General features: G+C 50.9%; 1 protein-coding gene across 1 annotated transcript; it reads right to left on the bottom strand.

The window, feature by feature from the left end:
- Window positions 1-2,869: 2,869 nt before the first annotated feature.
- On the bottom strand, window positions 2,870-16,464 carry SLC25A33 (solute carrier family 25 (pyrimidine nucleotide carrier), member 33). The gene is made up of 6 exons (XM_004678496.2): window positions 16,253-16,464; window positions 8,565-8,642; window positions 6,690-6,790; window positions 5,462-5,528; window positions 4,339-4,619; window positions 2,870-3,350 (listed from the first exon to the last, which is right to left on the bottom strand). Exons 1-6 carry the CDS (start codon window positions 16,447-16,449, stop codon window positions 3,148-3,150), a joined length of 927 nt encoding a protein of 308 aa, XP_004678553.1. The 5' UTR covers window positions 16,450-16,464; the 3' UTR covers window positions 2,870-3,147.
- Between the last annotated feature and the right edge of the window lie 8,489 nt (window positions 16,465-24,953).

Here is a 24,953-nt window from a genome sequence, read left to right as displayed (position 1 = left end):
GGCGGGCCCCGCGCTCCCGGGAGCCCCACCCGCCCCGCCAGGCCCAGCCTTCCCGACCGGCAGACCCGGCCACTGCAAGCGCGATGCGTCTAGCTGCAAGTTGCAAGTTTGCTGCAAGCTCCTGCCACGGAAGCCGATGCAATACGGTTTAATACATTTTATAGAAACACGAACGTCTATTGTCAGGGAGGTTGGATGAATGACCGCGCAGTCACACCTGGGGACCCAGGCACCTGCTGCAGGCGGAGGCAAAGGTGTTGGCCTGTACGAGGTTTGTTTGGATAACAAGACTCTGTCTCAGGTGCTGTTTGTGGGAAGTGGAGGATCTGATTAGCACTGAACCGGCTGCCTTGGGGGTGGACTTGGAGGGTAAGAACCACCTTACGCACCTCTCACAATATTATTGACCTGCCTTAAGTTGCTTTTTTGAAATCATACTCCATATTTCAAAGAGGGATGAGGAATTCATGCCGTGGGCTTACTTACAGACTTATCTGGTGCACTGAGTTGAAGAGGTTGATCTTTTCCAGATTGCACCTTTTTATAACGCTGCTGTGTTTCATGGAAGCAGTCCTCAGCAGTGGGTGTCTTACCATGAGGGAGCAAACCTGGGCCCCAAGCACAGCCACCGTCACTAATGGACCTCTGGCTTTCCACTGAGATGGCCTATCCTTCCCGGGGCTGTGACCCTGCACATCTGCCCCAGCCTGAAGCTGCCAGGAGCGCCCAGGCAGAGACGGAGAGGTGGCGGCGCCCTTCCTGGTTACTTTATAAAGGTTGACTGGACACAACTGGAGCAGTTACAGCTGTTCTGACTGATTTTGGTCCAAGGTAGAGTTCTCACAGGCTCCGACAGCGGCGGGTCATTTGGGTGCCAATGTCACCTCGGTGCTGCTGCCAGTGCATCTAACTCCCTGGTCCCCTCATGGGAGCAGAGAGGGTCACTGGAATCTGCGCTGGCAGCTCCTTTGTGGGATGTGGGAAGGCCTTTCCGTCAGCGCTGCTGCTGTCACCAGCCTGGAGCACACACAGGAAGGGCAGGGACGCGTCCCTCCGACATGGGTCTCTGTGTGCCCGCCCCGTCCTCTTCCCAGGGCACCTCAGGCAGGGCCCTGTCCACAAAGGCAGGGCTGCAATCTGTGTGGACAGAGGCGGCACCCAACTACCCTGTCCTGGGCAGACTGGCACAAGCTCTCTGCGACTGGGGGCAGCGCTGGGGACCCAGATCCCTCAGTGAACCAGACACAGAACCTTGATTTCACAGTCAGACGCCCGAAGGGCTGGCGTGTCTCTACCGAGCCTATTCACTCAACGAGCACCCAGACCTGCTACTGGTCAGTTTGCTACCAAGCGCACACTCTCACGAGGGCCAGGTCAGCCTGCAAGCCTCAGGGGGTGGTTGGAAATCAGTGTAAGCAAATGAACGTAACCCCTGCATGGAGCTTGGCATACACTGGGAAGCAAGAAGGCGTCTTTTAAATGTTTGTGTATATGTATTTAAAGACAACAAACCCCATTACTAAGCTTGCAGAGAAACCAGAAATAAACTATGGGCTTCTACACCAATAGCTCAGACAAGGTTATTTCCCACTTCAAAACCCGACCAGCCGCTTTAAGGAGGAAGCACGCCTTTCCCCTGCGTGCTCCGCGCCCTGTCGCAGGAGAAGCAAGCAGAGAACTAAATGACAGGAGGTCGACATCAGATTTATTAATTCGAGAAGGTAAAAGTGAAAATTATTTCCAAAGAATTCTCATGCCCAACTAGTGAAAATTCGGCAATCTCATTTTTAACTTCATATCAGATAAAATCTCGAAAAATCCAGGTTTCCCTGTGAGTGTAAACAGGCGCCTGTGGCTGCGTGTCACCCCTGAGCAGTCAGACCGAGCTCCTGGCATAGAAGTCATGGCGCTCGGGACTAAATCCTGTTTCGACGTCAACACAGTGGATGAGATTGAGCAAAGCACGCAGGGGAGCTCGGGACACCCATGGAGTTTCTCTACGACTCACGGTGAACAACATGAAACTCGGCTTAAATGCAGCTGGAAAAGGCCCTCTGTTCACCCCTAGAGTCTCAGCGGGGTCAGGGACACAGCAGCTATTGGCAGCCAGCATCTCTCTAGAGGTTCGGCTTGCACGAACACCTTACGGGACAGTGACTGCATGCTCCAGGGCAGGCGAGGGGAAGGAAGCTGCGCTCTCACCTGTCTTGACTTTTCCTTGCCATATTAGAATAGATTTCCTCTGACAAAATTACAGGGGGAGGGATTCTGACAATTTCTTATTTCCAGGATTTTTTACTTGGAACTCAGGTTTAAGCAACACCAACACCTCGCGTCAGAATAAAAGTGAACCCCCAGAGGTGAGCTGTCAGCCTGCAGCTTGTCCTCCTCTGCAGCGGGGGAGACGGACACAGCATGGGAGGCGCCGAGGGAAGCCTCCTGTCTCCCTCACGGATGCAGGGAGGCTCACTCCTGTGCACTTACACGTGGCCTAAGCTTGACTTCTATTAACACACCCAGGAGCAAGGCAGCCATAGTTCTCAAAAACTCTCGCTTTTGGTCCAAACTGGGGACACAGATCATTTCCAGACAACACAGATCGTTAGGAATATCGACTGCCAGAAAGTTGGACTTGATTCAGCAGCCTGCAAGTTTAGACTGTCAATCTGTATGAGGCCTGACAAAGGAGGACCGCAGCTGGGAGTTGGGCCTGGTCTGTCCAGCACCCTAAAATGTGAACCCTTCTCCCTCATCCAGCAGGGCAGGCTGATTAGAAAACAAGTTCTACTCTGACTTCAGACCTTTCTTCTGAACTACAGTCCTCGGCTACTTTGTAGCACAGTGAACATAAGAGAGAACACAAGCCACATTTATACTTAAATTAAATAGCATGATTTAATTTAGTTGCTGCTTAATCCTGGATCCTCTTAAATTAAAAAAACAGAAGTTACAATTAACTATTAACGTTAATGAATTGAAACCTTCCAGAAAGCATGAATCCAAAAGGAAATGTCCAGCAGGTGACAGCAGCCGGGTACTTTATGGTCTTTTCTGTTTTCGGTCTCATACATTCTAAACATCAATGGGAAAAAAAAATTCTCTGGAGCCGTTCAGTTTTATTCTTCTAGAACACAATTTTCTGGTCTGTTACTTAGTCTGGTCTTCTAAGAGGTACACAATGAGCTCATAGGTGGACAGCACAATGGCAGTGTTTGGGATCTGCCGGATGAGCTGGGCAAAGAGTCCCCTGTAAAAGGCCAGGTAACCTTCTTCCCGGAAGACCAGCCGAGCCGTCTGGACAAAAGACTTGTACTTGGTGCCCTCCTCCCGGAGCCGCGTTCTGATGACTTCTGCAGAGAGAGAGACAGACTTCAGACTTCAGGGGGCAGAGAAGCTACGTGCGCAGCCGCCTGGCTGTCGGGGGCGGCCGGGCCACTCGCTGCCTCACCCAGCATGGCAGGGCTGCCACACGGCGGACAGGGAAAAGCTATGTGCTCTCTAGAACGTACTAACTCTGAGACTCTGACGTCGTTTACACGTCCATAACTTAAAGGTAACTTAAAGTAAGTTTTAGGGATTAATAAAAGCTTAGTCTGGGGGGGATTCTTTCCAGGAGTTTATCCTCTTCTACTCCCAATCAAGCACCACCCTGAGCACTGAAGTGCGGTTTGCACTAAGAAGGCAACATGAAGGGAAGCCAGACTCCCTCACGGGCTCCCCTTACCCATAGTCCTCTTCTGCTGTCTGTTTTGAAGCGATCTCCTCCCTCTCCCACCCTTCCCTGACCTGGCACCCACAGCCTGACACTCATCACCACCGGCCCAGCACACCGCTGGGCCCACAGAGGCGCCCGGCCTCCCTGAGCTGGGGGGGCGCAGAGGCCGAGCCATGGGGATAGCGCGGCCTGTCACTCTGTGGGCAGGTGTGTGTCATGCCTGACTGTGCAGGTGCTTTTAGTAACAAAATCTGGTCTTTATGGCACCGAAAACTAGTCTTGAAGTGGGCCAGGAGGGAGCCCTCAGTTCTGTGCTCCTCAGAAAGTCGACTCACCAGAGCAGCCTCAGCCTCCATTCCAAGTGGACCCTGAGACCCTGGGTGTGGCAGGGGTGGTTAGGCGTCCACATCTTTTGTCTAAATTGGGGAATTTTAAGTGGAAGCCAGATTTTCTGAAAACACGGGAAAAGCCAGGACATGGCCACGCTGTGCTGGCAAGTCTGGGCCGCGGCCAGCTGGGGGTGTGCAGGCAAGCGCGCTGCTCTGCCCTGAGTCCTCCTTTCTGTCCGACCTCCACTCAGCACAGAGGCGAGACCACGCGTGGGAGTGGCGCGCGAGACCTACCGTGAGGGTACGCGACGCAGGAGGCACAGCCCTTGGAAATGGCAGCAGCCGCCATGAGTCCAAAAAAATTTGTGGAATTTTTCTCAGTCCCACTCGTAGAAGAGGCTAAGGGAGCTTCTTTCAGATACTTCTTCAAGCTTTCATAAATAGCAAAGCAGATGATGGTTTCTGAAATGCCCGCGTACGAGGCCGTCAGCCCCCTGTAGAAACCGCGGATGCCTTCCGTCCGGTAGACGTAGCGGGCGCACTGGAGCGTGTTCATCTGCTTGGAGCCGCGCACTCTGCAGAGGAGGTGACAGCCGCGCTCAGAGCCCAGGCCAGCCCCTCAGTGCGCCGTCTCCCTGCTGGGGCTCACCACCCTGCGCGCCCGAGCCCACCCCCGGGAGGGGCCATCGGCAGGACCCGGGCCAGGCCACAGGACAGCGTCTGTATCCAGAGTCATAAACATGGGGCACAGCCTTCGATCTAACTTTGGAAAGAGTTATATGGAGGAAGGGCTGCCCAGGGGAAATATAATCAACAACTATCTAAACACAGGACTGGATAAGTGAACTTCCAGGGCTGCCTCGTTGCCTCTTTCATTGTCGGCATATAGCATGCCACTGTAGTAAATACTTTTAAAACACTGACAACAATAATAATAGTTTGTCCACCGTAAAAGTCATAATTATAAAAACAGCCCTCAGGCCTCTCCAGACTGCCCAGGAACCGAGAGCACACCAGAGGCCAGGAGCTCTGGCTCAGGTGCCAGGGGGAAGCTAGTGCCCTTGCAGGCTTGGCGGTCAGCATGGCCCCTGAGGCAGCAGTGTTTGCCATCCCAGTGCCGCAATAAGGAAGAGGGGCTGACAGAGGCCACAGGGGCAGACTGCCAAGGCACAGGCCCCCCACGCCCTGAGAGGAATTCAGGACTGCAGTGGGGGAGCCAGAGAGCCAGACTTGACCCGACGTTTGCTGTTTCGGCTTCCACAGTGCTCAGCAGCACAAACCTCAGAGCCAAAGGAGCATCCGCTAGTGCTGACAATGAGAAAAACATGGGCGGGCAGCTGAGGCACCTGTCTCACTCAGAGCTGGGCTTGAAGGACAAAATCCCCGAGAATTCTTACGTTAAATAACAATAACTCACTTCCGTTCTAGCTGCATCCGGGTTTTAACCATCCATATAGGATTCATTAAGGTATTTGTGACAAAAGCTGGAATAAAAGGAACAAAAAAACGTGGTCAGGGCCCTGTCACTGTGTGGCGAGCCGTCCTGCTGCGGTGCAGACTGGGTCAGGGCCCGGTGCCAGGGAAACCGGAGCAGGAGGCAGAGCACCCCTGCGGAGGGCGGCTGCCCAGGGCATCTCGCTGTCTGCTGACCTCCAGGAGAAGCCTGCAGATTTCCTGGAGCCCTGGGCAGGGCTCCCACCTCTAGGTGGTGCTGTTGGTATTCGCTACGGTTTCCTAGGGTCATGTGAGTCTATTCTAAAGACTTCTAAGCCTCAGGACCAGGATGTTTTAAAAGGCTGCTGACCCAATCCGGGTTGCTTTGATCTAACTGAAGACAGAGGGACTAAGTCTCTATTTACCTGACTCCGACTTACAGACATTAAACGATTACACCTCATAATCATTTAAAGACCAATGAGCTTATGGGTGCCCACGTCCCCTTTCCCCTGGTCCGTTAGAGACACCTTTCTGGTCAGAAGCCGCGCTGCCGAAGGGCATTTTCTGCTTGGGGTCCAGAGATGGCTATTTCTATTCCTCAGGGGCACAGGTACTTCCATGAGGGGCATATGAGCCAGGGGGTGCACATTACAGGCCGGCCAAAGGCAAAATAGTTTCATAAAATGCCAATTTGAGTTCTCACAAGTACTTCTCCACTTAAACAGATGAGACTATAAAGAGTCTTCTCTTAGCACTTCCTGGGTGAAACCCTGCTGGAGTTCTCCCGGTAAGTGCAGTGGCTCCTAGAGAGGGCAGCCCTCGGCCAAGCCTCCTGCTTAGGACACGGCTGCACTCAGGGTGCTCTCGCGGAGTGCTGGGGGGTGCTCTTCACGAAAGGAGATCAACATTTAGAAAATAACTTGATGAGGCAAAGATGTGAAAACCACATTAAAATCCCTTCAAAAGAAGTGCAGTACCAAGCGGCAGCACGCAGGAAGCCCGCGGCTGCGGCGGGCAACACACTGCAGTGGTGGCTAACATGGCCGCAGTAGCAGACAGCGTCCAACACCTGGTGCCACTAGGCCTGGCACCCAGCCTTAGGAAAAGGGTTTCAGGCAGCAGCAGCAGAGAAAGACTCCCACTTCCTGGGACGAGCTGGTGGGCCCGCACACGCTGCGGGGGCCCTTCTCCCCGCTCACCGGACGCACCTGCAGAGCCGGCTGAGAAGATGTGGACAACGTTGCTGTTCGGCACGAAGACGCCATTGAACTGCTCTTTGGCTCTGGAGTAACAAGCAAAGTAGACGGCCCTGTTGGAACAGAGACGCAGTGAGACCTCAGGACATGTATGTCCCTCCACGACGCCTGGAAACATCAGGAAAATGATACAGAAGTAACTGAAGGCTGTCTAGCACCCAAGCCCACTGCAGGGATGGCTGGGGCCTTCTGTGTGTCCCTCCCAGAATGACGAGTGACGTCACTGTCCAAGCCAACTGATGAAAAGATGTTGGTAATGTATAAAGGCCAGACCTTAACTTGTGTAATATTCTCAAATAACCCCACTTGTTCTGCTTTATGCCAAAACAAGTGTGGAATGCAAATTGAACTCTTGGGAGTGACTCAGGGTCCTGTAGGAGCTGACAGCAAGCCTCCCCCATGCCCCCCAGGGGCTCACTGCAGGCAGCATCGGCGCCCCACAGCTCTGCCACCTCTGCTTGCTTGCGGGTCCCCCATTCAGAGAGTCGGGGCTGGCCAAGATATCTCCGCTCCTTTACCAGCAGTCCCAGGGAACACTGCCTTTCCTGGCTGCCAGTGGGTCAGTCACAGAGATTTTCCACTTAAGATCTTGACTTCTTAGGATTTATTATAAAACAGGCTCCTGTTTATTCCCCAGGCCTCAAGTGTTCTCAATGGCCACGGGGGCCAGGAAGTGCCATCAGAAGCACAGGCATCACCTCACAAGCACCAGCAGCAAAGCAGACTGCCTCTTCCCCTCCGCGTGACGGCCCCGCAGGACACCCGCAGGCACTGTGGCCTCTCAGGGAGGGCATTCTGGTTTTCAGAGATGCACACATGTGCTACCAAGTCTCAAAGGGGCACACACGCCAAGCAAGCACCTGCATTTCACATGCTCCGGCGAGCAGTGAGAGCTGTGACACTGACGCGAGACCTCACAGGTGCTCAGTCTCCCCCGGGGTACAGTAACCCTCCCTCTTCTGTCAGAAAGTTGAATTCTCTTTAAAGCCTATTTGAGCAGCACGGAGTAAGTGACACATCCTTCCCCCAACCCCCCTCCACCCCCTGGGGATTTCTAAGCATGGTTTGCTCCAGCTTTCCAGGGAGAGCTGCCCACCTATGCACTTCATAGTCGCACAGCCAGGCCCCTGCTGGGTGGCGCCTCTGACCTCAGCAAGGCAGCCGCTCCCCTCTGCGAGAGATGAGGCAATTGAATGTTTCGAGAGGCTGAGGAATGGAAGTGTTTAGGTAGAATTTTGCAATACTATATAGTGAACTTTTAAATTTTTTTTTTTTTTTTTGTGAACTTTTAATTTTAATTAAACAAATTAGCCACATGGCTAGTGGCTATTATTTTGGGACAGTGTCATTTTTCACATTAAGTAGACTTTCAAGAGAAGCAATAAACATTAAAAAAAAAAAAAGGGAAGATATTTTCTATAAAGCCTAGAAGGCTTTAACATTTCTTCAGACCGGTGCTGCCATGTGCGGGTGAGTCACTCCGGCTCTTGCTAACTGCGGAGGCCAAGGTGGGCCTGGGCACACCTCTGATGCTGGTGCGTGTGCCTAACCAGCTCCCGGGGGGGGGGGGGGGTCGATGCTGCTGACCCAAAGCAGACCGAGAGCAGCAAATGCCTGTTCAAAGAAGATTCTGGGTGATGATTCTGGTTGATGAGAGCAGACTGATTTTCCGCTTAAGAATAAAATAAGAATCACTCCGCTCCCCACCACCAACCGTGATCATCACTTCTGTGTGGACGGCTTACTCAGGTCCGCATGAGCGGAGAACCTGGCTCAGCAGTGCAGGCAGGGCCCAGGGCGAGCTGGCTGGAGTTTCAGAATGCTTACCTGGATGGTGCAACTCCAACCAAATTTGGACCCAAGCCTCTAAACAGTGACTTTGGTCCCTCTTTCTCCAAGATTGACCTGCACAAGAAACAAACAAGCATGGATCTTTGAGATCTTTAGACTAACACAGGGCCTCTACCTTCTCATCAGCAATGTGTAAACAGTGTTCACAAGACCCCAGACTCTCATCTGATTATTTCACAACCCAGCAGCATCAAGGATACCTCTTTTATTTCATCACTGACATGCTTTTTTAAAAAAAAGATTTATTTATGCACACAAGAAAGTGGGGTACAGGCCAGAGGTACAGGGGTGGTGAGAAGATTCACCAAAGACAGAGTGGGGAGACAGGAGAGGTCTGCTGTGCCCTGTAGGTCATTCCCTGGCCGGGGATCGAACTTGTCTAAAGTGGCTGTGGACAGCTTTGTAGTACTGCACTTTAACCTGCTGCACCACCAGGGAGGGTCCACTGACATTTTTCAAGAAGCCTCCTCCAAGGTTCTCAGAGGGCAAGATGGCGGGGTTCGGGCCATGCACTGAAATCCTATTAAGTCTGGTGAAGGGTCTCGTATGGGATGTTCTGTGCCCCTAATCAGATTCACCGAGGACCAGCAGAGAATTGTTCAGGTGGTATTTCTCCAGGACACTCAGTCATCTGTGGGAACCCTATCTTCTAGCTGCTATTGTAATAGAGCTCTAAACAGGGATATAAGGAATAGAAAAACAACATTTTCATAGGCTAAATGAATGGTATTTACAGCCAAAGCTCTGATTTCAAGTTCAAAGATAACATTTTTACTGGTCTTCATTTCCAAGCACACAGCTCAGGGCCCAAGTGCACTCACGTGGTGCTGTGTCCCAAGCAGTCCCACACCTTTCATCTTTTCCAACAGACACCCCACGTCTGTCTAGTACAGACTGACCTGCCCTGCAACCAGCTTTCTGTCATCTCCAGGGGTCTGATGGCTCAGGGACCTGATGTGACCAAGGCCATTTGGTATTTACCCTTGTGACTGGCCTGTGTCATTTAGCATGGCGTCTTTAAGGTTCATGCATGGTGCAGCCTAGTTTTTAAGGCTGAATAATCCTCAGTTGCGTGTTTGCACCAGTCAGTTGTCTGTCAAAGGATCGTCAGGTAGCTCCCACCTGTGGCTGCTAGGAATATGGGCTAAGTCTCTAGTTTAAGTTCTTTTTGCCTGTCCAGGAAGGGAACTGCTGGGACACAGGGCATTCTAGGTTTAATTTTTCCAGAATGTGCTACACTATCCGGGCACAGCAGCCGCACCATTTTATGTGCCTACCAGTAACACCCAGGGCTCCAACAGTCCCACCCCCTTGCCAACACGCTTTCTCTAAAAAAGGGAAAAAATTAAATATGATTTCTGGCTATAGTAACTCTAAGAAAATCCTAAAAGGACTGTCTAGAACATCTGATTCTTTGATTTGGTTAAATTTATTCTTTTGATGGTCTAATTTTCAAGGTACCCAAAAAGAATTTATATGATTACATTATGGTCCCTTCTAATTTGGTCTGCTGTTGTTACTGAGGACTTTTTCCTTACTTGGTAATTAACATTTCCAACTTGACAGCATTCGAAATTATCTCCTCACAAGTAAAAGAGTCTATATGATGTTTTGTATCCACTAAGGCACCGAATGAAAGATAAAAGACACCCTTCACTGCAGGAAAATACCACAGTAAAGCTAGTGGTAAGGTAAGGCCTGCCGGTTCTAGCTCTGCCAACTTGCACTGTTTCCACCAAAAGTTTCAAGAGGAAACAGATTCTGGTACAGAAGAGGTCCCGCAGATGCTCTGGGCCGCGGCGGCCGGCTGAAGTCCAAGTCCTACCACACACAGCCGTCTGCGCCTCCCTGCCTCGTGCCGGCGCAGCTGTCTGCAAGGGGCCTGGACTCCCGAGCGCTCAAACTGCAGCTCTGAGCCTGGGCTTTTCCCCTGTGTGTTTGAATGCTTTTCAAATGTTTCGCTTGCTTGAATAATAATATTCAATAATAATATTTGTATCTCTGAGAGCTTTTCTAAAAAGTAGCAGGCTAGCCGAACAAAATATAAAAGGGCCTAGCATTGGAAAGGGAAAAGGAAAACTAGCATCCTCCACAGGTGACAGCCTTACGTGTAGAAATAAATACTGAGGAAGTCACTCAAAATGGAGGTAGACAAAGTCACCGAAGATCATGATACAAGCGTGAATTGATGTCTACAGGACAGCTATGAGTGATCTGAAGATGGAAATCAACATTTCCATTTATAATAGCATCAAAAAGGATTCCCATAATTTTTCTGTGAGTTTGAAGTTATTTCAAAATGAAAATTGTATAAAAGAAAAAAAAGCTCTAGACCTTAGGCTGCAAAATCTTGACGTTCTAACCTGGCGTTCTAACCCAGTCACTGAGCAGGTGCTGGGGCTCCCTGGGTTCCCACAGAGCTCACAGCCCAGATGAAGGCATGGGGCTGCAGTGAACTCCACATTGGCCGGAACAAGCCACTGTCTGCACCTTGGCAGAAGCATGGAATTTAGGGGTGTCGACTTTATTGACTTTTACTTCCTCAAAACAAGAGCATGCTTTTAAAAAGCTAAGCTCTCTGGACAAAAGCTTCTCTCAAGCAATACCTTGATGTGACCTAGACCTTCTGATACAGGATGTCGCAAGGGTTTTCCAGCACTCAGTATATTTAACATCTGGTGATGGTGCAGTTCTGCCCCTGGCCCTCATTCCTGTACATGGTGCAGCCCCAGGCTGCCCTGAAGCACAATTAAAGGAGCCCCTGGCTCCAGGAAGCGCACAGCCTCTCATCCATAATGTAGTAGGGAGCCGTGTCCTCGAGTGACTCCAACCTTTTAAGAACTGCGGAGACTGTCTCCACAGTTACGCACATTAACAGTGGGCAAAAAGTCAAATCTGTTACATAATTCAAAACTTCCACCCTATCGGGATGTTTACAAAACTGTTCTCTGACAGTCAAGTCCTGACTATAAATAGTATCCTTCTGCCTCAAAATAAGGCTGTGAGGGTCCAGACCAATTTTCCCACAGTCATGGTGACTTCCATTTAGGAAAGAAATGCAGGATGCAACTAGGGTTTCGTCTGAAGTAGTTTAGTTCCTTTACTGTTTTTAAGTGATAACAGATCAACCTAGACTAATTTAAGACCAAGACCCCATTTGAGCATGTCAGTTTTTAAAAGTTAGAGGCGAGGTTACTAAAGTTACTTTTCAGAGTAGAAAGGTACTTGGGGGGAAAAAATAAGGTGGCTGAGTAGTTTAAAGAACAGGAGCCTGATTAAAAGTCACCTTTTAATATCTTTAAGGCCAACAACTGAAATAAATGATCTATTGCTCTCTGAAAACTTTTAATTTTTGGATTTATTTACGCGCACAGGGGCACAGGCCAGAGGGGCAGGGGTGACAGTATTCACGAGACAGAGCAGGGAGCAGCACAGGCAGATGGACTGAAACACACTATCGAGGGGAGCAGCCAGAGCGGCAGGAGACAGGAGGGGGCTGCTGCGCCCTGGGGGTCCCTCCCTGGCCGGGATGGAGCTCCTGCTGCGGGGGCTGCGGACAGCTTCATAATGCCTAGACTTGGCCCTTGCGCCAGAGGCCTGCTCTCTGAAAACTTAAGAGCCTGAATGTGTTAACATCTAGCTTTTTTTCCTTTAAATAACTATTCAAAATCAAAAATATGATTAGTGCTCCAATGGAGATTACTTTTTTCTCTGGTCGGTTATTTGTATGTTAGGCACAAGGAAACAATTTGCATTTATATAGATAAGCTTCCTGTAAGCAAATTCTGTTGCCTGCCAAGTCTTCTAAAGTAGTACTTCCTGATAGAGTCAGGTAAATAATAAGCAGCTTAATCAGAAATGAATAATCATTTTGCTCATTTGGGTTTTGATAAACCCATGTCTCAACCCAGACAGATGGGCTTTGCGGTGCAGACGAAAGACCTAGATGCTAGTCCCGTGTTATCATTTATGGGACAGGAGCCCCTCGGAGGGCTGTCATCACTGCTCTTAGCCACAGGAAAGTTACAGCATCTCAGAAGGCCGGTGACAGCCCAGGAAAAAGGAAGGAAGCAGTAAAATGAACACCAGTCCTCTTCTGCTCAACCCCCCCAAACACAATGCTTCTTGTGATGGCACGGCCAATATGGAAGTACTGAGGCTGCTTTTATGACTTTTTAACAGAAAAAGACAGACATTTCCTTTAAAGAACCAGGGCACTTTCTTCAGATGAGAGTTATATAATATGGTATTTCCATTTTTTCCTTGGCTACCAGGAAACTCAAGTTATCAAGCTCATGCTTATAAAGCACAGGGGGTATTTATTATGATAGTAGCTGATATTATTTAGGCACTGGGGTGCATATGTGTGTTAAGCTGCTTATATGCAACATCTCACTGACATACCAAAATCCAGTGTTTTTATGTCCACTGACAGGTAGCATTCCAGGGGTACCTCCAGAATTAAAGCAAATCAAAGCCTCTGCCTCTGCCTCTGGGAAGCTTCAATTTAGTGGCAGCAGGGAGAGGAAACCATGTAAATCCAGAGCTAGGCTGTCCGTTGGATGGAGGCAAGCGCTGGACTGAAACTAAGGTGAGAAGGAGGGGTGACTGGGGGGCTCTGGTTTTAGACACTCTGCTCACAGCGAAGCCTCTCTGCACTGGTGCAATGGCACCAGGTGGCAGCCAGCATGCCGTCAAGTCTGAACAGAGGGCCTGTGGTGGGAAGGTCCTGCCTTCCAGGGCAGTGGTGAGGAGGCCAGTGCAGTGGGCGATGGCATCGGGGATGAAGCTGGAGGAGCGGCAGGAGACGTGACAGGGGTGCAGCGCCTGGTGGCAGCTGGGAGGTTTGGGCCTCTACTGGAGAGGCTGGCTCCTGGAGGACTCAGGGCAGAGGAGTCTCTGGCTCTCTGTGAAGAAGGGGGCAGAGGGCAAAGGGGGAGAAGCAGAGTCTCCCGCAGACTAGTGACGAAGGAAACCAATGGGCAGACTGGGCAGACAGGTGGCTTCCATCAGGACAGCGGGGGAGGAAGAAGTGAAAAGGCTCAAGCGGCCCGTATTGTGGAAATGACCTTGACCGAGTTTGCTGTGAGGTTGCTGTGAGGCTGCCTGGAGCCCAGAAAGTGGCGGTTAGTTCTGGTGGTTTCAGTGCGAGCCGGAGAAGGCTGGGCTTGAGGCCCTGGCTTCCAGCCTTCAGAGGGGTGAGGCTGGGGACGGTGGGGGGCAGCCAGATAGCCTAGCCCTGCTTAGTGCTTGGTGTTACTCTTATTAGCTCTGCAGCTTTTCCTCAGAAATTTCCTAAACATGACATGACTTGAGTAAGTCATGTAGCCCTGCTTCGCATTGTCTCATCTATAAAATGGAGCAGGCGCGCCTCACTGTGGGTCTCAGAGCCTTGTGAAACATCAACAATGCTACCCAATATGGCTCTTTCATTTTGGCAGCTGTGAAACATCCAGTGAGACTCTTACAAATTATATGTATCAAGTGGAGAAAATTAAACTATAAAGCGCTCTTGGCGAAAAATGTCACTACGCATACACCTTTCTAATAGAACATCTTAACAATTTCATGGAGTAACGCCATCATCTGTGCATTTTGATGCGACTCCAGAACAAGTGGTTTCAGAACAGTACTGTGGCTGGTGGCTCCAGTGAGAGGCTGCTGGTGGGGGCAGGGGGTGCATGTTGTGGTTGGTGGAGACCTTTCTTGCTCAGGCCACTTGCCATCCAATTGAGGTCCACCCGGGAACTCGGGCCAGGCGCACCCGGTCACTGCAAGTCCCTGGAGGCTGCTGGCAATGTCGCGGGACCAGTTTCCTCAAAGGTCGCCCAGGTTTCTTAGGGACAGCTAGTGAGGCACTGCCACTTAGAGGAACCTGAGTCTTGGCCTCGGTACCGGGTGAGCCTGGATTGATGACAGACCCGGGACCCACAGCTGGAGCTGCTCCCGCGCAGGCTGCGGGCGGTGGGGCTCTGCCAACACCCCGGCAGCTGAAGTCACAAGGAAGGGGGCTCCCTATGTGCTAGTGAGAGCTTACAAAAAAAAAGAAAAAAGAAAAAAGAGGCTTCCCCCTTTCACTGACAGTTTGATAAACTTGTCCCACACATCCATGTCCCCGTATCTGTACTACAGTCACCGTCTCCGTCTCTATCTCGATGTATCTGTATCTATCGCTCAGTGGGGCAGGTGCTGGAGGAGAAACCTCCCCTAGCCCTAAGTCGCTTCCTCATTCACCGTCCCTTTTTCACTTTATGTTCCTGGCCCTGCTGACACCCCAACTTTTGGGCAACAGTTTCCCAAACAGTTACAGTAAATGTCAATGCACCAGTCACGAGTTGTTTAGCAAGCCTGCAGGAGGAAGTTCACTTTACATGTGAGTGACGTTAGCAAATGACCTGCTTCAGACTAGTTCCAGAGCACCCTGTGTTCTCCAGAGGGAGGTGTCATCTGAGACACTGCTGCTGCCTGGACACCGAAAGGCCAACCAGGTGGCGTCTTCACAGCCGTGGCTTTGGAGGCGTGGGCCCATGTCCTCCTGTCTGAGATGCCTGTGCCGCCTCTCTCTCCCCGCCTATCCTTAACTGCTGCTGTGTATGTTTAATTTAAAGAACAGGTTCTTGAGGCCCTCCCTGGCAGGGGACAAGGTTGAGTCTCAGCACTATCAAGTTGCCACCACCCCCTGCATCCCAAGTGCGATCCTCTGCCAGGGAGCGACCCCCAGGGCGCAGCAGACCCCGCCTGTCTCCCCGCTCTCCCTCAGCAGAGGATTTCAGTAGATGTGCCTGTTCTGCTCCCCACCTAAGCTCTTATATGCATAAATAAATAAAAAAGAAAGAGCAGTTCTTCTGGCGCCGGCCCAGCCGACCCCCTCGGGACTGTGCCTTCCACGGCGCTGTGCTGCCAGTTTGCATAATAAGCCGTTTGCGCCCACGTCTGCATGGACACCTGGTCAACTCGGTAGGTTTCATAAACACACACACCTAACAATTAAAGGAAACACTCTGCAAGCCTTCCACCTCGCGGCGACTGCGCGCTGAGAAAGGGGTACGCCCGCCGCTCTGCACATGGCAGCACGGCTGCGCCTGGCTGACGTCGGCGCGAGGAGGCGCGCGTCTGTCTGAACACGCCTGGCAACGGTGTCTCGGGGTCCGCACATCAGGTTTAGCTGGGTTCAACTATTATGTACTGACCATCTCTTTTCAGCTATAAAGCAGATATTGTCACATGCGCTTCTGAATTTCTGATTTGACTATAAGCACAGAGACTGGAAAGCAAATTTTAACTTATGTCTATTTAGCTACTCTGTAAGCAAATGAGACATCTGAAACCCAGTAAAACTGATAAAATGGGCAGGCTGGCCAGGCGAGAGACCCGGAAATCTGAGCCTGTCCCACCCCCACCCCGCAGCCTCGGGCTGGCCCTGGAAAGGCTGGGCACAGCAGCCCTTTGGGGCGAGACGTCAGCAGGGGCCCTCGGGTGTCTCTGCGAGGTTCACTTTCATGTCTCTGGACGGTGACCACAGGTACACCGGGAGCCCTGTGGCCAAGGGGTACGTTTGGTGTTGGAAGGTGCTGGCCCAGAACCTAATTCTTTAGTCTGGACAAAGACCACGCCGCCCCGCGGGCTGAGGGCACTTCCTGTGTAAGGGGGTGGGAAGGACTTACTTCAGAACCTGCAAGAGTCCGGGTGTCACTGACGCTGGCCTCACCACTCCAGCTCCACTGAGGGTGCCCAGGTGAACCTGAGGGTAGTAGACAGTCCCGAGAGCCAGCCTGGACGACTGCAGTCTCGTCTTAATGACTTCTAGCGGGCACGTGAAAATAGCACCGACCGTGCCCCCGCACCTGTGAGAAGAGGCCATACAGCGTCAGGAGAGCGGCACTGTCCTGCCCTCGGGCGCCCCAGCCCGCGCCTCGGCTCGCTTGTGTGTTTTAAGCACCTATGCTCACCGACGGTGAGAGCACACAGGGAGCGGAGGCCCCACAGCAGAGGGCTCGAGAACAGACCCCGAGGGCGTGCGTCGCAGCACTGCGACGCTCTGGACACGCGCACACACCACTCGTGCAACCCACTGGGAAGATCCACGTGTGGCCTCAGCCAGTGCCTTCCCACCACACAGTATGCCACGTTCGATTTCCCTAGCTCACTGCAGCGAATATTCTAGGAAATGCAAGAAAGTTACTTGGGTACTGTTGAACCCACAATGACAAACAGGCTTTTATTAAAATCTGATTAATTTGATGCCACAGAAAATGCAAGTGCAGGTTACTTTTCATCCGTGACCAACAACTCACCTTCTGGGCTCCCTCAATCACACCGTCCTGTGTCAGGCTCAATCTAGCTGCGCTTTAGAATTTATTCCTATCAAAATATTACCTGATTTGAAATTTGGGTATTTTCCTTCAAGACCACTCATTTATCCTAAAATACCCACTTCCATCTTTCCTGAAACAGGATTCGTGAAATGGCACATTGGGGGACGAGCTGTTCTTAACAATGCTGTGTCCTCTGGAAGCCACCCTTCCATGGGGGTAGGTTCGGCTCCGTGGAACATCGACGCCCAGCCTGCATGTCCCGTTCTCTGGCCCGACAGCAGGAGCCTGCGGGCGGTATGTGCCAAGCGCAGGGTTCTGACGCTGAGGTTGCCAGGAGAAGGCCCCAGCAGGATGTGATGTCTTGGGGCAGCCTCTTGCCACCCTGGTCCCGGGGTGGGGGTGCTGTGCTCACATGACCATGCACCACAGCAGCTCAGGAAACACAGCCCAGCTCTGCCTGGGCAAGTGACAGGGCGGCGGGCAGGGCACGGCATGCCAGCATCCGAAGCTGGCTCCCTGAGCCTCCTGATGTGTGTGCTGGGAGCTGGAAGCAAGCCTGAGGTAAGGAATGAAGTCAAGTCCCCACGCAGTAATTATGCACAGGAAACAGGCTTGTCATACCGGAGAGCAAGCAAATTCCTGATAACTAAGAGCTGGAAGCTTCGGGCTGCTGCTGACTGCGGGTGACACAGACACACGCCCGTCCACTGCCCGGAACAGTACTCAGGCCCAGTTAGCACAGGGAATCAGAATGTCAGAAAAAGAGATGAACATGTGAAGTGTTAGAGGCATTAACAGTCGATTTGGCTGCTTGGTAAGCTGCTTATTCATGATGTTCCTAGAGCTGCTGGTCACCAGGGCTTTCTGAGTGGAGGCGGAAGCCTTGCACTGCAACAGCGGTCAGACAGGAGGGGAGGACGGCAGAAGGGGCCTGGCGCACTGAGCAACTACCACGCCTCCTCCCCAGCCAGAGATTTTGCAGATGACCCCTCACTCTGGGAGGCGACCTGGGCCGCAACAAAGCTGTACACTTTCTCAAAGTCACAGAACCACTGAGGGTCTAAGCAGAGACCCGACTCCAAACCTGTGTCCCCAGGCCCAAGCTCTCCCATTATACCAAGTGATCTTCCTGGGGAGCAGTGTAGACGGACAGGCAGGGGACACAGACCCTTTTGTTAGCTAAGACTATCTACATATCTACATTCACACTCAAGATGGAAGCTGTGGATCACACAGCTAGGTCTTTAAAACCTGGTTGTGCTCTTTTCTGTCAAGGAAACTGCGTCTGCGGGATCTGTTCGAAGCACTAGAACATACCAAAGGAAAATGGGAGACAATGTGGGTGTTAAAAAAATAAAGCAAAAAGTAACTGCCTAACCCATGTCTGTTCACACAGAACAATCTACTTGTACCTCGTACAGCAATAAACACGTGTGTGCTTAAAAGGTACAGCCTTCTAGTGCCTCGAAGCCCCATGTGCCGCAGGGCAGGTAAAGAGGCGTCAGGGCTCGACTTTGATGGTCATCACTCTTCAAAACTGAGTTTCTGAGTAAATTTTTTCATCAGAAAGTCAACAAGCGCACAGAGGGCGTAGGCCAACCGCCACAGCTCTGCCGCCGGGCCAGCCGTGCTTCTGCTTGGCCGTGGTCCACACCTGTGCCCTGTGGCGGTGCCAAGGAATTGGGCACCAGGAGGCGGCTCTCCACCAAGGAGGCTGCCCCAGCGGGCGAGCTACTCACAGACCGCCTTGCCTGCCGGGCCACTGTGGGCCACTGTGGGCAACGGGGAGCCAGAACGCCCGCAGGTATTCCCTGCCTGCACCTGGGTTGGATACATAGTCCCGAGGCACCTCAATTAGAGACAGTAACTCTGAGGTTCAACATGTCCAAAGAAGATTCTTCCTGACATTCAAAACATTTCACAGCAGAATTTTCAAAGTATCTTTTAGCTCAGCTGTTACTTTCTCCCAACCAACATGCCCGGGTGTTCTTCAGTCTGAGAAAGAATATGGATAAAAATACTGACTTCACTGGGAAAAAAAGACAAAAAGCCAAGAAAGCCCAAATACTGACTTTCCAAGTATTTCTAAAAATATTTTACCACATTGAATCCAAAGCATTTAAGATCACAAGTCAACTGTACAAAGCTGCCACCTCCCTGTTCTTTGGGACAAAGGTGGCCTTTTGCAGGAGCCAGCCAGCTCCTAGCTGGAGGGAGCCCGGGGAAAGCCAGCCCCTGAGGTGCTGCGCCGGGTTCTGAACCAGCTCTCGGGTCTCGGTTCTGTAAGGGCGGGAGCTGAGCCCCACTCCTCTCCCCTTTCCTATCAGCAAGAGTAGGGGCAGGTTCCTTAACATTTGGGGTTAACTCAGGTTTTCGACTTTAGCCATCTAAAACTTCCACCTCAAAGTGCATTCACAACTGCCCTTCATTACTGCCAGCCAGGTTCCCAGCTCCAAGGGTCTAATGTGTTCTCTCACTTTCTCTGTCCCTCTGGTTAGGGCTCTCAGGGAGAGGCGTCCTTGTGCAAGGTCTCTCGGCATGGCCCACCTGCTATGCTTGTCAATGGGTGAAGGTCTCTCGGCATGGCCCATCTGCTATGCTTGTCAATGGGTGGCCTTGGGGGAATGGCAGGAGTTCAGGGTAGGTGACATGTGAGCAGGCCTTCTTGGGATAGGGTGCAATCTCACCAGTAATCCCACTGGGAACCCCAAATCCACCAGCAGTCCAACCCCATCACCTTTTGGCCTCACTTGGCCACAGAACCACACAGAGAGTATGTGGTGCTTATCCTTCCTCTCATCCCCCAACTCTGTGACACCAAGCCGGAGGGCCCACTGGAGTCTTCGTGCCCGGAGGAGGCAACAAGACTGGCACGTGGCAGGACCCCGATGTCCACTCCACAACCCACCAGACCCTCTGTATCCGCTGGCAGGGTGAGCCAGAGCCGCCCGCTGCAGAAGCTTCTGGGCATGGAGCAAGGACCTGCTCCAAGCCTGGGAAGCCCCTCAACCTACAGCCCAAACTGCTAGGGGCTGGGGACAGTGACAGGAAAATCCTCCCTCCACACCCCACAAGCTGACAGCCTTTCTTCCCCTCTCTGGAGTGAATGCCAGGGGCAGGGGGGCACATTCTTTCTAAGGCTTGGAGCAGTGGGCTCCCCTTGATTCGGTCAAGTGCCTAGTGCTTGACGACAGTAGTCACATGTACCGTCCTCATGGTGACACAAAGCGGGCATCAGTCAGGAAACGGCTAATTCTAACTGGACACCGTGACCTCAGAGCAGTCTCAGGGAGGAGGACTCCAAGTGCTATGTGCAGTGACCAGGGCCCCTAGGGAGAAGATGTTACAGAAGAAGTAAAATTTCACTTAATTGACAATCTATAGCCTCTAATTTCTATTCTGTATATATACACATTATATTGTGTATAAAGTGAATGGGTAGGGAAATACTCAAGCATATGCAAGCATTTAAAAAAAAAGATTTATTTATTTATGCACAAAGAACTCGGGTACAAGCCAAAGGTGCAGGGGCGATGAGAGGATTCACCAGAGACAGTGCAGGGAGCAGAACAGGCTAATCGACAGAGTACATGGCTGAGGGGAGCAGTGGGAAGACAGGAGAGGTCTGCTGCACCCTGTGGGTCACCTCCGGGGCCGGGGATTGAACTCGTGCTGAGGTGGCTGCGGCTGCAGTACTGCATCCTAACCCGCTGCATCACCAGGGAGGGCCCAGCATATGCACGCATTTTAATACCAGGCCTGTGGTCAAACTCTGAAGATGACCCTGCTAGACCAAGGCATTCAGAGGGGCAATTCTGACCCATTTCCACGACATCTGCAACATCTGGAGACATTCTGGGTTGCTGAAACTGGGGAAGGGGCACGCTAGCATCGAGTGGGATACTGCTAGCCCCTACAAAGCCCCCCAACAAGCAATTATCTAATGGGAGGAGAGAAAGTGGTCTAGATCAATAAAATGGACAAGGTCTTTAAAGGAGAGCGAAGTGGGGAGGTCTTATCTTTGGCCCCCCGGGCATCGATGCATCAATTCCCATCACCCATCTCCACAAGATCCCAGTCTTTTATGCCTGACAGTTTGGATGGGGTTGGACGCACTGCTAGTTTTGACTCACTTACTCAACACAAGATAACCCACTTTGCCACGCTGTCTGTTGAGGAACATGCTTCAGCCCCAGAGAAGCACAAAATTCCCAGGGGAGCGCTGTCTGGCTGGAGATGGAGATGTTCAAGATGGCCTAGTCAGGGTTAAGCCCAAAGTCTGCTCAACAGGAGCCACGCTGGAGCTATTGGAAGCCTCCCTGTGTTCACAGGAGCCACCCTTGGAATAAAGCAGATATTTCCAGAAGGCAGAACAGCCATCAAGCGGTGGGTGCCATGGTGCACTAGGGAGCTATTCAGATAATCGGTCACCAAAGCCTGGTCTCCATCTCGCCACTGAGTCTGTGCCAATAATCAAGCCAGCTGGAAGTGAATTTGTTACAGCATCCAGCCTCCTACATGAGCCCCAACTTCAAGTATTTCTGTTTTCAGTAGCTTCTCAGAAAGCAGTCACACTGGGTTTCTAGTAGGCTGCGTATCACGCAGCTGAGGAAACCTCCTCCCATTCATTTAACTTTGCGCCTCAGGTAACCCTGTTCCATCAGCCCAGAGGAAACCCTGTGGGCTGTTTCATTAAGTGCAAAGGGGCCAAGGCCTGGAGAGGGGCAGGAGGCTCGCAGCAGTTTCCCAGCCAGCGAGTGTCCTCTGAAGGCTTGTTTACTTCATTTCCTACAAAAGCTTTTCACTGGCAGTTTCTGTGACCCCTCCCTCTCGTACTCCTTGTTCCTTTTTCTATAAAAATGCCCCTCCCCCTCCTGCTCAGAACACAAGTGAGGCTGGCTACTCACCTGGCCTTTTCTTCTCTCCCACCCCACCCACCCTGCCCGGGCCCGGCTCTCCTCCAGCTCAGAGCACCTGAGTCCAACCACGGCCACTGCCAAAGACACACTGGGGTTTCTGCTGTTTTGATGTCAGAGACAGACGTTTTAAAGTATGTATACAAATCTCCATCTTTTAACTCAGCTTCATGAAATTAAAAAAATTATTATTTATTATCAAGTATTATTTATTTAAATATTTTTAAAAACTGGTCATGTTCAACAGAGAACCGATTTTCTATACATATATTTGTGCATTTTAGGCACAAAAGCCAGGACCCTGGGCTCCCCATTACCACTGCTACCCACCTGATGGAAAGCTGGTTCTAAACTCACAGCTTCTAGGTCCAGTGTGAATCCCATAAGCCCAGTGACTCTGTCTGACACTAACATAGTCTCACCTCTGCAGATATTCCCTGTCCCTTCTACAGTTACTACTTTAAAAAAACACCAGTGACTCTTCATAGGCATTCTATCTTTCTGGAAAGTTTTGAGTACCTGGCAAGACTTAGAAGATTTTAATTATGCAAATACTGGAATCAGTTAAAGAGAAATGTATAGCTTTTGATACATCAAATTATCCTAGAGGCTATTTCCTGTATTTTATCCTTTTTGGAAATAATATTTTAAATAGTAACCTGACTGAATAAAAAAATTCTACATTACTTTCTGAACTGGAAAAGAATTGGCATTTTCCAAATAGACAAATCTAAAATTTTAATTCTTAAAAATCTTTGTCACGTAAATGAAATATACTCTGTGAAATTAAAGTTAATTTCTATTATCAGGCTGTAAGCCTATGTAAAACACGACACGCATACTTTGTCTCATCAATATGTCTTTAAACCTTTGAAATAAGTCTTACATCACTTCTACATCATCCCCTAGCAAATACATTACTGTGTGCCTCACACTCAAAGGGAAACATTAGCCGGCACAGATTAAATGTACAGGATAGGCCAGCCAGAACACACTGAGTGCGGCTGTCCACCATGGGGGAGGGGAGGGTCAGGGGACTACATTTAAGAATATCTTGGCTTATATATTTTAAAACCTCAAGATATACCAGAGGACCATACAGGTACATCTTCAGGCTTATTTTCTAGCCAGAGAAATAACTGTTCTGTAAGAGTAAAAGCTAAAGTCCTGATCCAGGCCTCCAACCTTTAACCCTAGGGACAGCTAGTCCTGCTCTCCGGGCGCCACGGCCTCTAAAGCGCCCCCTGCTGTGTAAGTGCTGGAACAGGTAGAGGACATCACCAGAACCAGAACCACAGCCAGAACCCAAGGCATTTGCTAGGCAAGGGTGAAGGGATTTTTCTTAACAGATACCAGTCCTAGACACTGTAGGACCATTTCAGGGGATTTCCATATTTCTCTGGATGAGCCAAATTAACAGAGAAGGAAAGACAGGTTTTGTTATGTAGTAACAAAGTTTGTTTCAGCGCTTTGGCTTAGACAACAATACTACCTCATCATTAATAGTGACAGCACTAAACTTGTTTGATATTAGTTTCTGAAAGTTAGTCAATAAACAGAAGAAATGTGACAGCTTAAACAAAACAAATCAAAACAAAACAAAAACAGGACTCTGGTCTTTGTCAGGGAAATGAATTAGGTTCTTTGGAAAGATGCCATCTCAACAACCCAGCAAAGGAATTACTTGGAGCCAAGTGTCTTCCACTGATACGGTAGGATCACTGGGTTAATTACTTGTAACCCCAAGCTACACTCTTTCTACGCTTAGCATTTTTAATGTTTTTCTCTACAGGAAATGGAAGTGATGTTTGAGGTGTGTGGGAGTGAATCAAAGTCCAATCCCTTACTTGGAAAGATCCTTCTGAACTGCAGCTAAGGAAACCTGCTAAATCCAAGGGCGCCCTAATAAACTCTCCCTGTTTTAATCAGTCGGGTGATCTGGGCCAGCTGCTGCAGTTTCCATTCATTACAAGGCAAGAGGCTGGAGGCTGGCAGGAGAATTAGCAGCCAGAGGGCACTGTGAAGGGCGTGTGGACAGATTCATCCCGACAGGGGCATCAGTTACGCAGCAAGCCTTACAGAGGCTGCTCCAGAGCAGAAAACTTCACCAGTGTGGAATACAAAAGAAGGTCTAAACCACCTCGCTAAACAGTACACCAAAATCACTAAATACATAGTCAGTTTAAAAAAGTTACCCACTGTAGATTGTGAAACGACTTTGCTAATAATATGGTCAACTTGTTTAAGTCCTCAGTGTGACAAATGAAAAAACAGAGTGTCTCAATTCTGAAAGCCTCCTCCCCTCTGGGCTCTTTCAAAGGAAAATCACTGGGGAGACAAGGGAAAGGATGAAAGGGAATGATTAGGGAGGAGATGAGAAAGTCTTCCTGTCTAAGTCTTCCTGACTAAAGACACACATTTTTTTGGTCGGAAAAAAACAAAAACTGGGTGATCACCTACAAGGCCAAGTACAGTGCGCTCAGAACACTTTCAACACAGTTGTCCTCGCAAATAAGTCATCAACCATTTCTCTTTTGTCACAAGGAACACAGCGAGGCGGCAGTCCAAGCGACACAGAAAATGCTCAAGAGGACAAGAGCAGATTGCACTTGGCGCGGTTCGTCCCATACTTGAAAGCTGCCCTTGCCAGGCGGCCTGTGACGTCCTCCACAGACCCCAAGCAGCAGGAGGCCTCCACAAGAATCCAAACCCACCGGCCAGGTGAAAAGAAGGATTGCGATCACTCCACATCTTTATTCGTTTCGAGGGAAACAGAAAGATCTGTTCCCTTCCTAGCCCGCACCACGACCCAACCTGCCTAAAAACGGATCGCCGCCGCTGGCAAACACCAGGCGCAGAAGATCAAAGCCTCGTAGCTCTCGGCAGGAACACCTCACAGTGCCGGCTGGCGTGGACGCGGCCCCCGCAGGTGAGAAGCTCTCAACACACCTCCCGCCCTCACCTGCCCGCGCCCCGGCCGCCCTCCCGCCGCTGGCTGGCTGCGTCACTGCCCGCCAGCTCTCCCGGGCCCCGAGGTGTCTAACGACTGCAGCCCGCGGGGCTGAGCTCGCCCCTGCGCGGCGCCGAGAGGTCCCGGCCAACCCCGCACCCCCAGGCCTGCCAGGCCGGGGGAG

This window comes from Condylura cristata, unplaced genomic scaffold (assembly GCF_000260355.1).
Source record: "Condylura cristata isolate star-nosed mole 26May11 unplaced genomic scaffold, ConCri1.0 scaffold00008, whole genome shotgun sequence".
Taxonomy (NCBI): domain Eukaryota; kingdom Metazoa; phylum Chordata; class Mammalia; order Eulipotyphla; family Talpidae; genus Condylura; species Condylura cristata.
The sequence above is the reverse complement of the archived record's forward strand: the minus strand, read 5'-3'. Positions and strand labels throughout refer to the sequence as shown.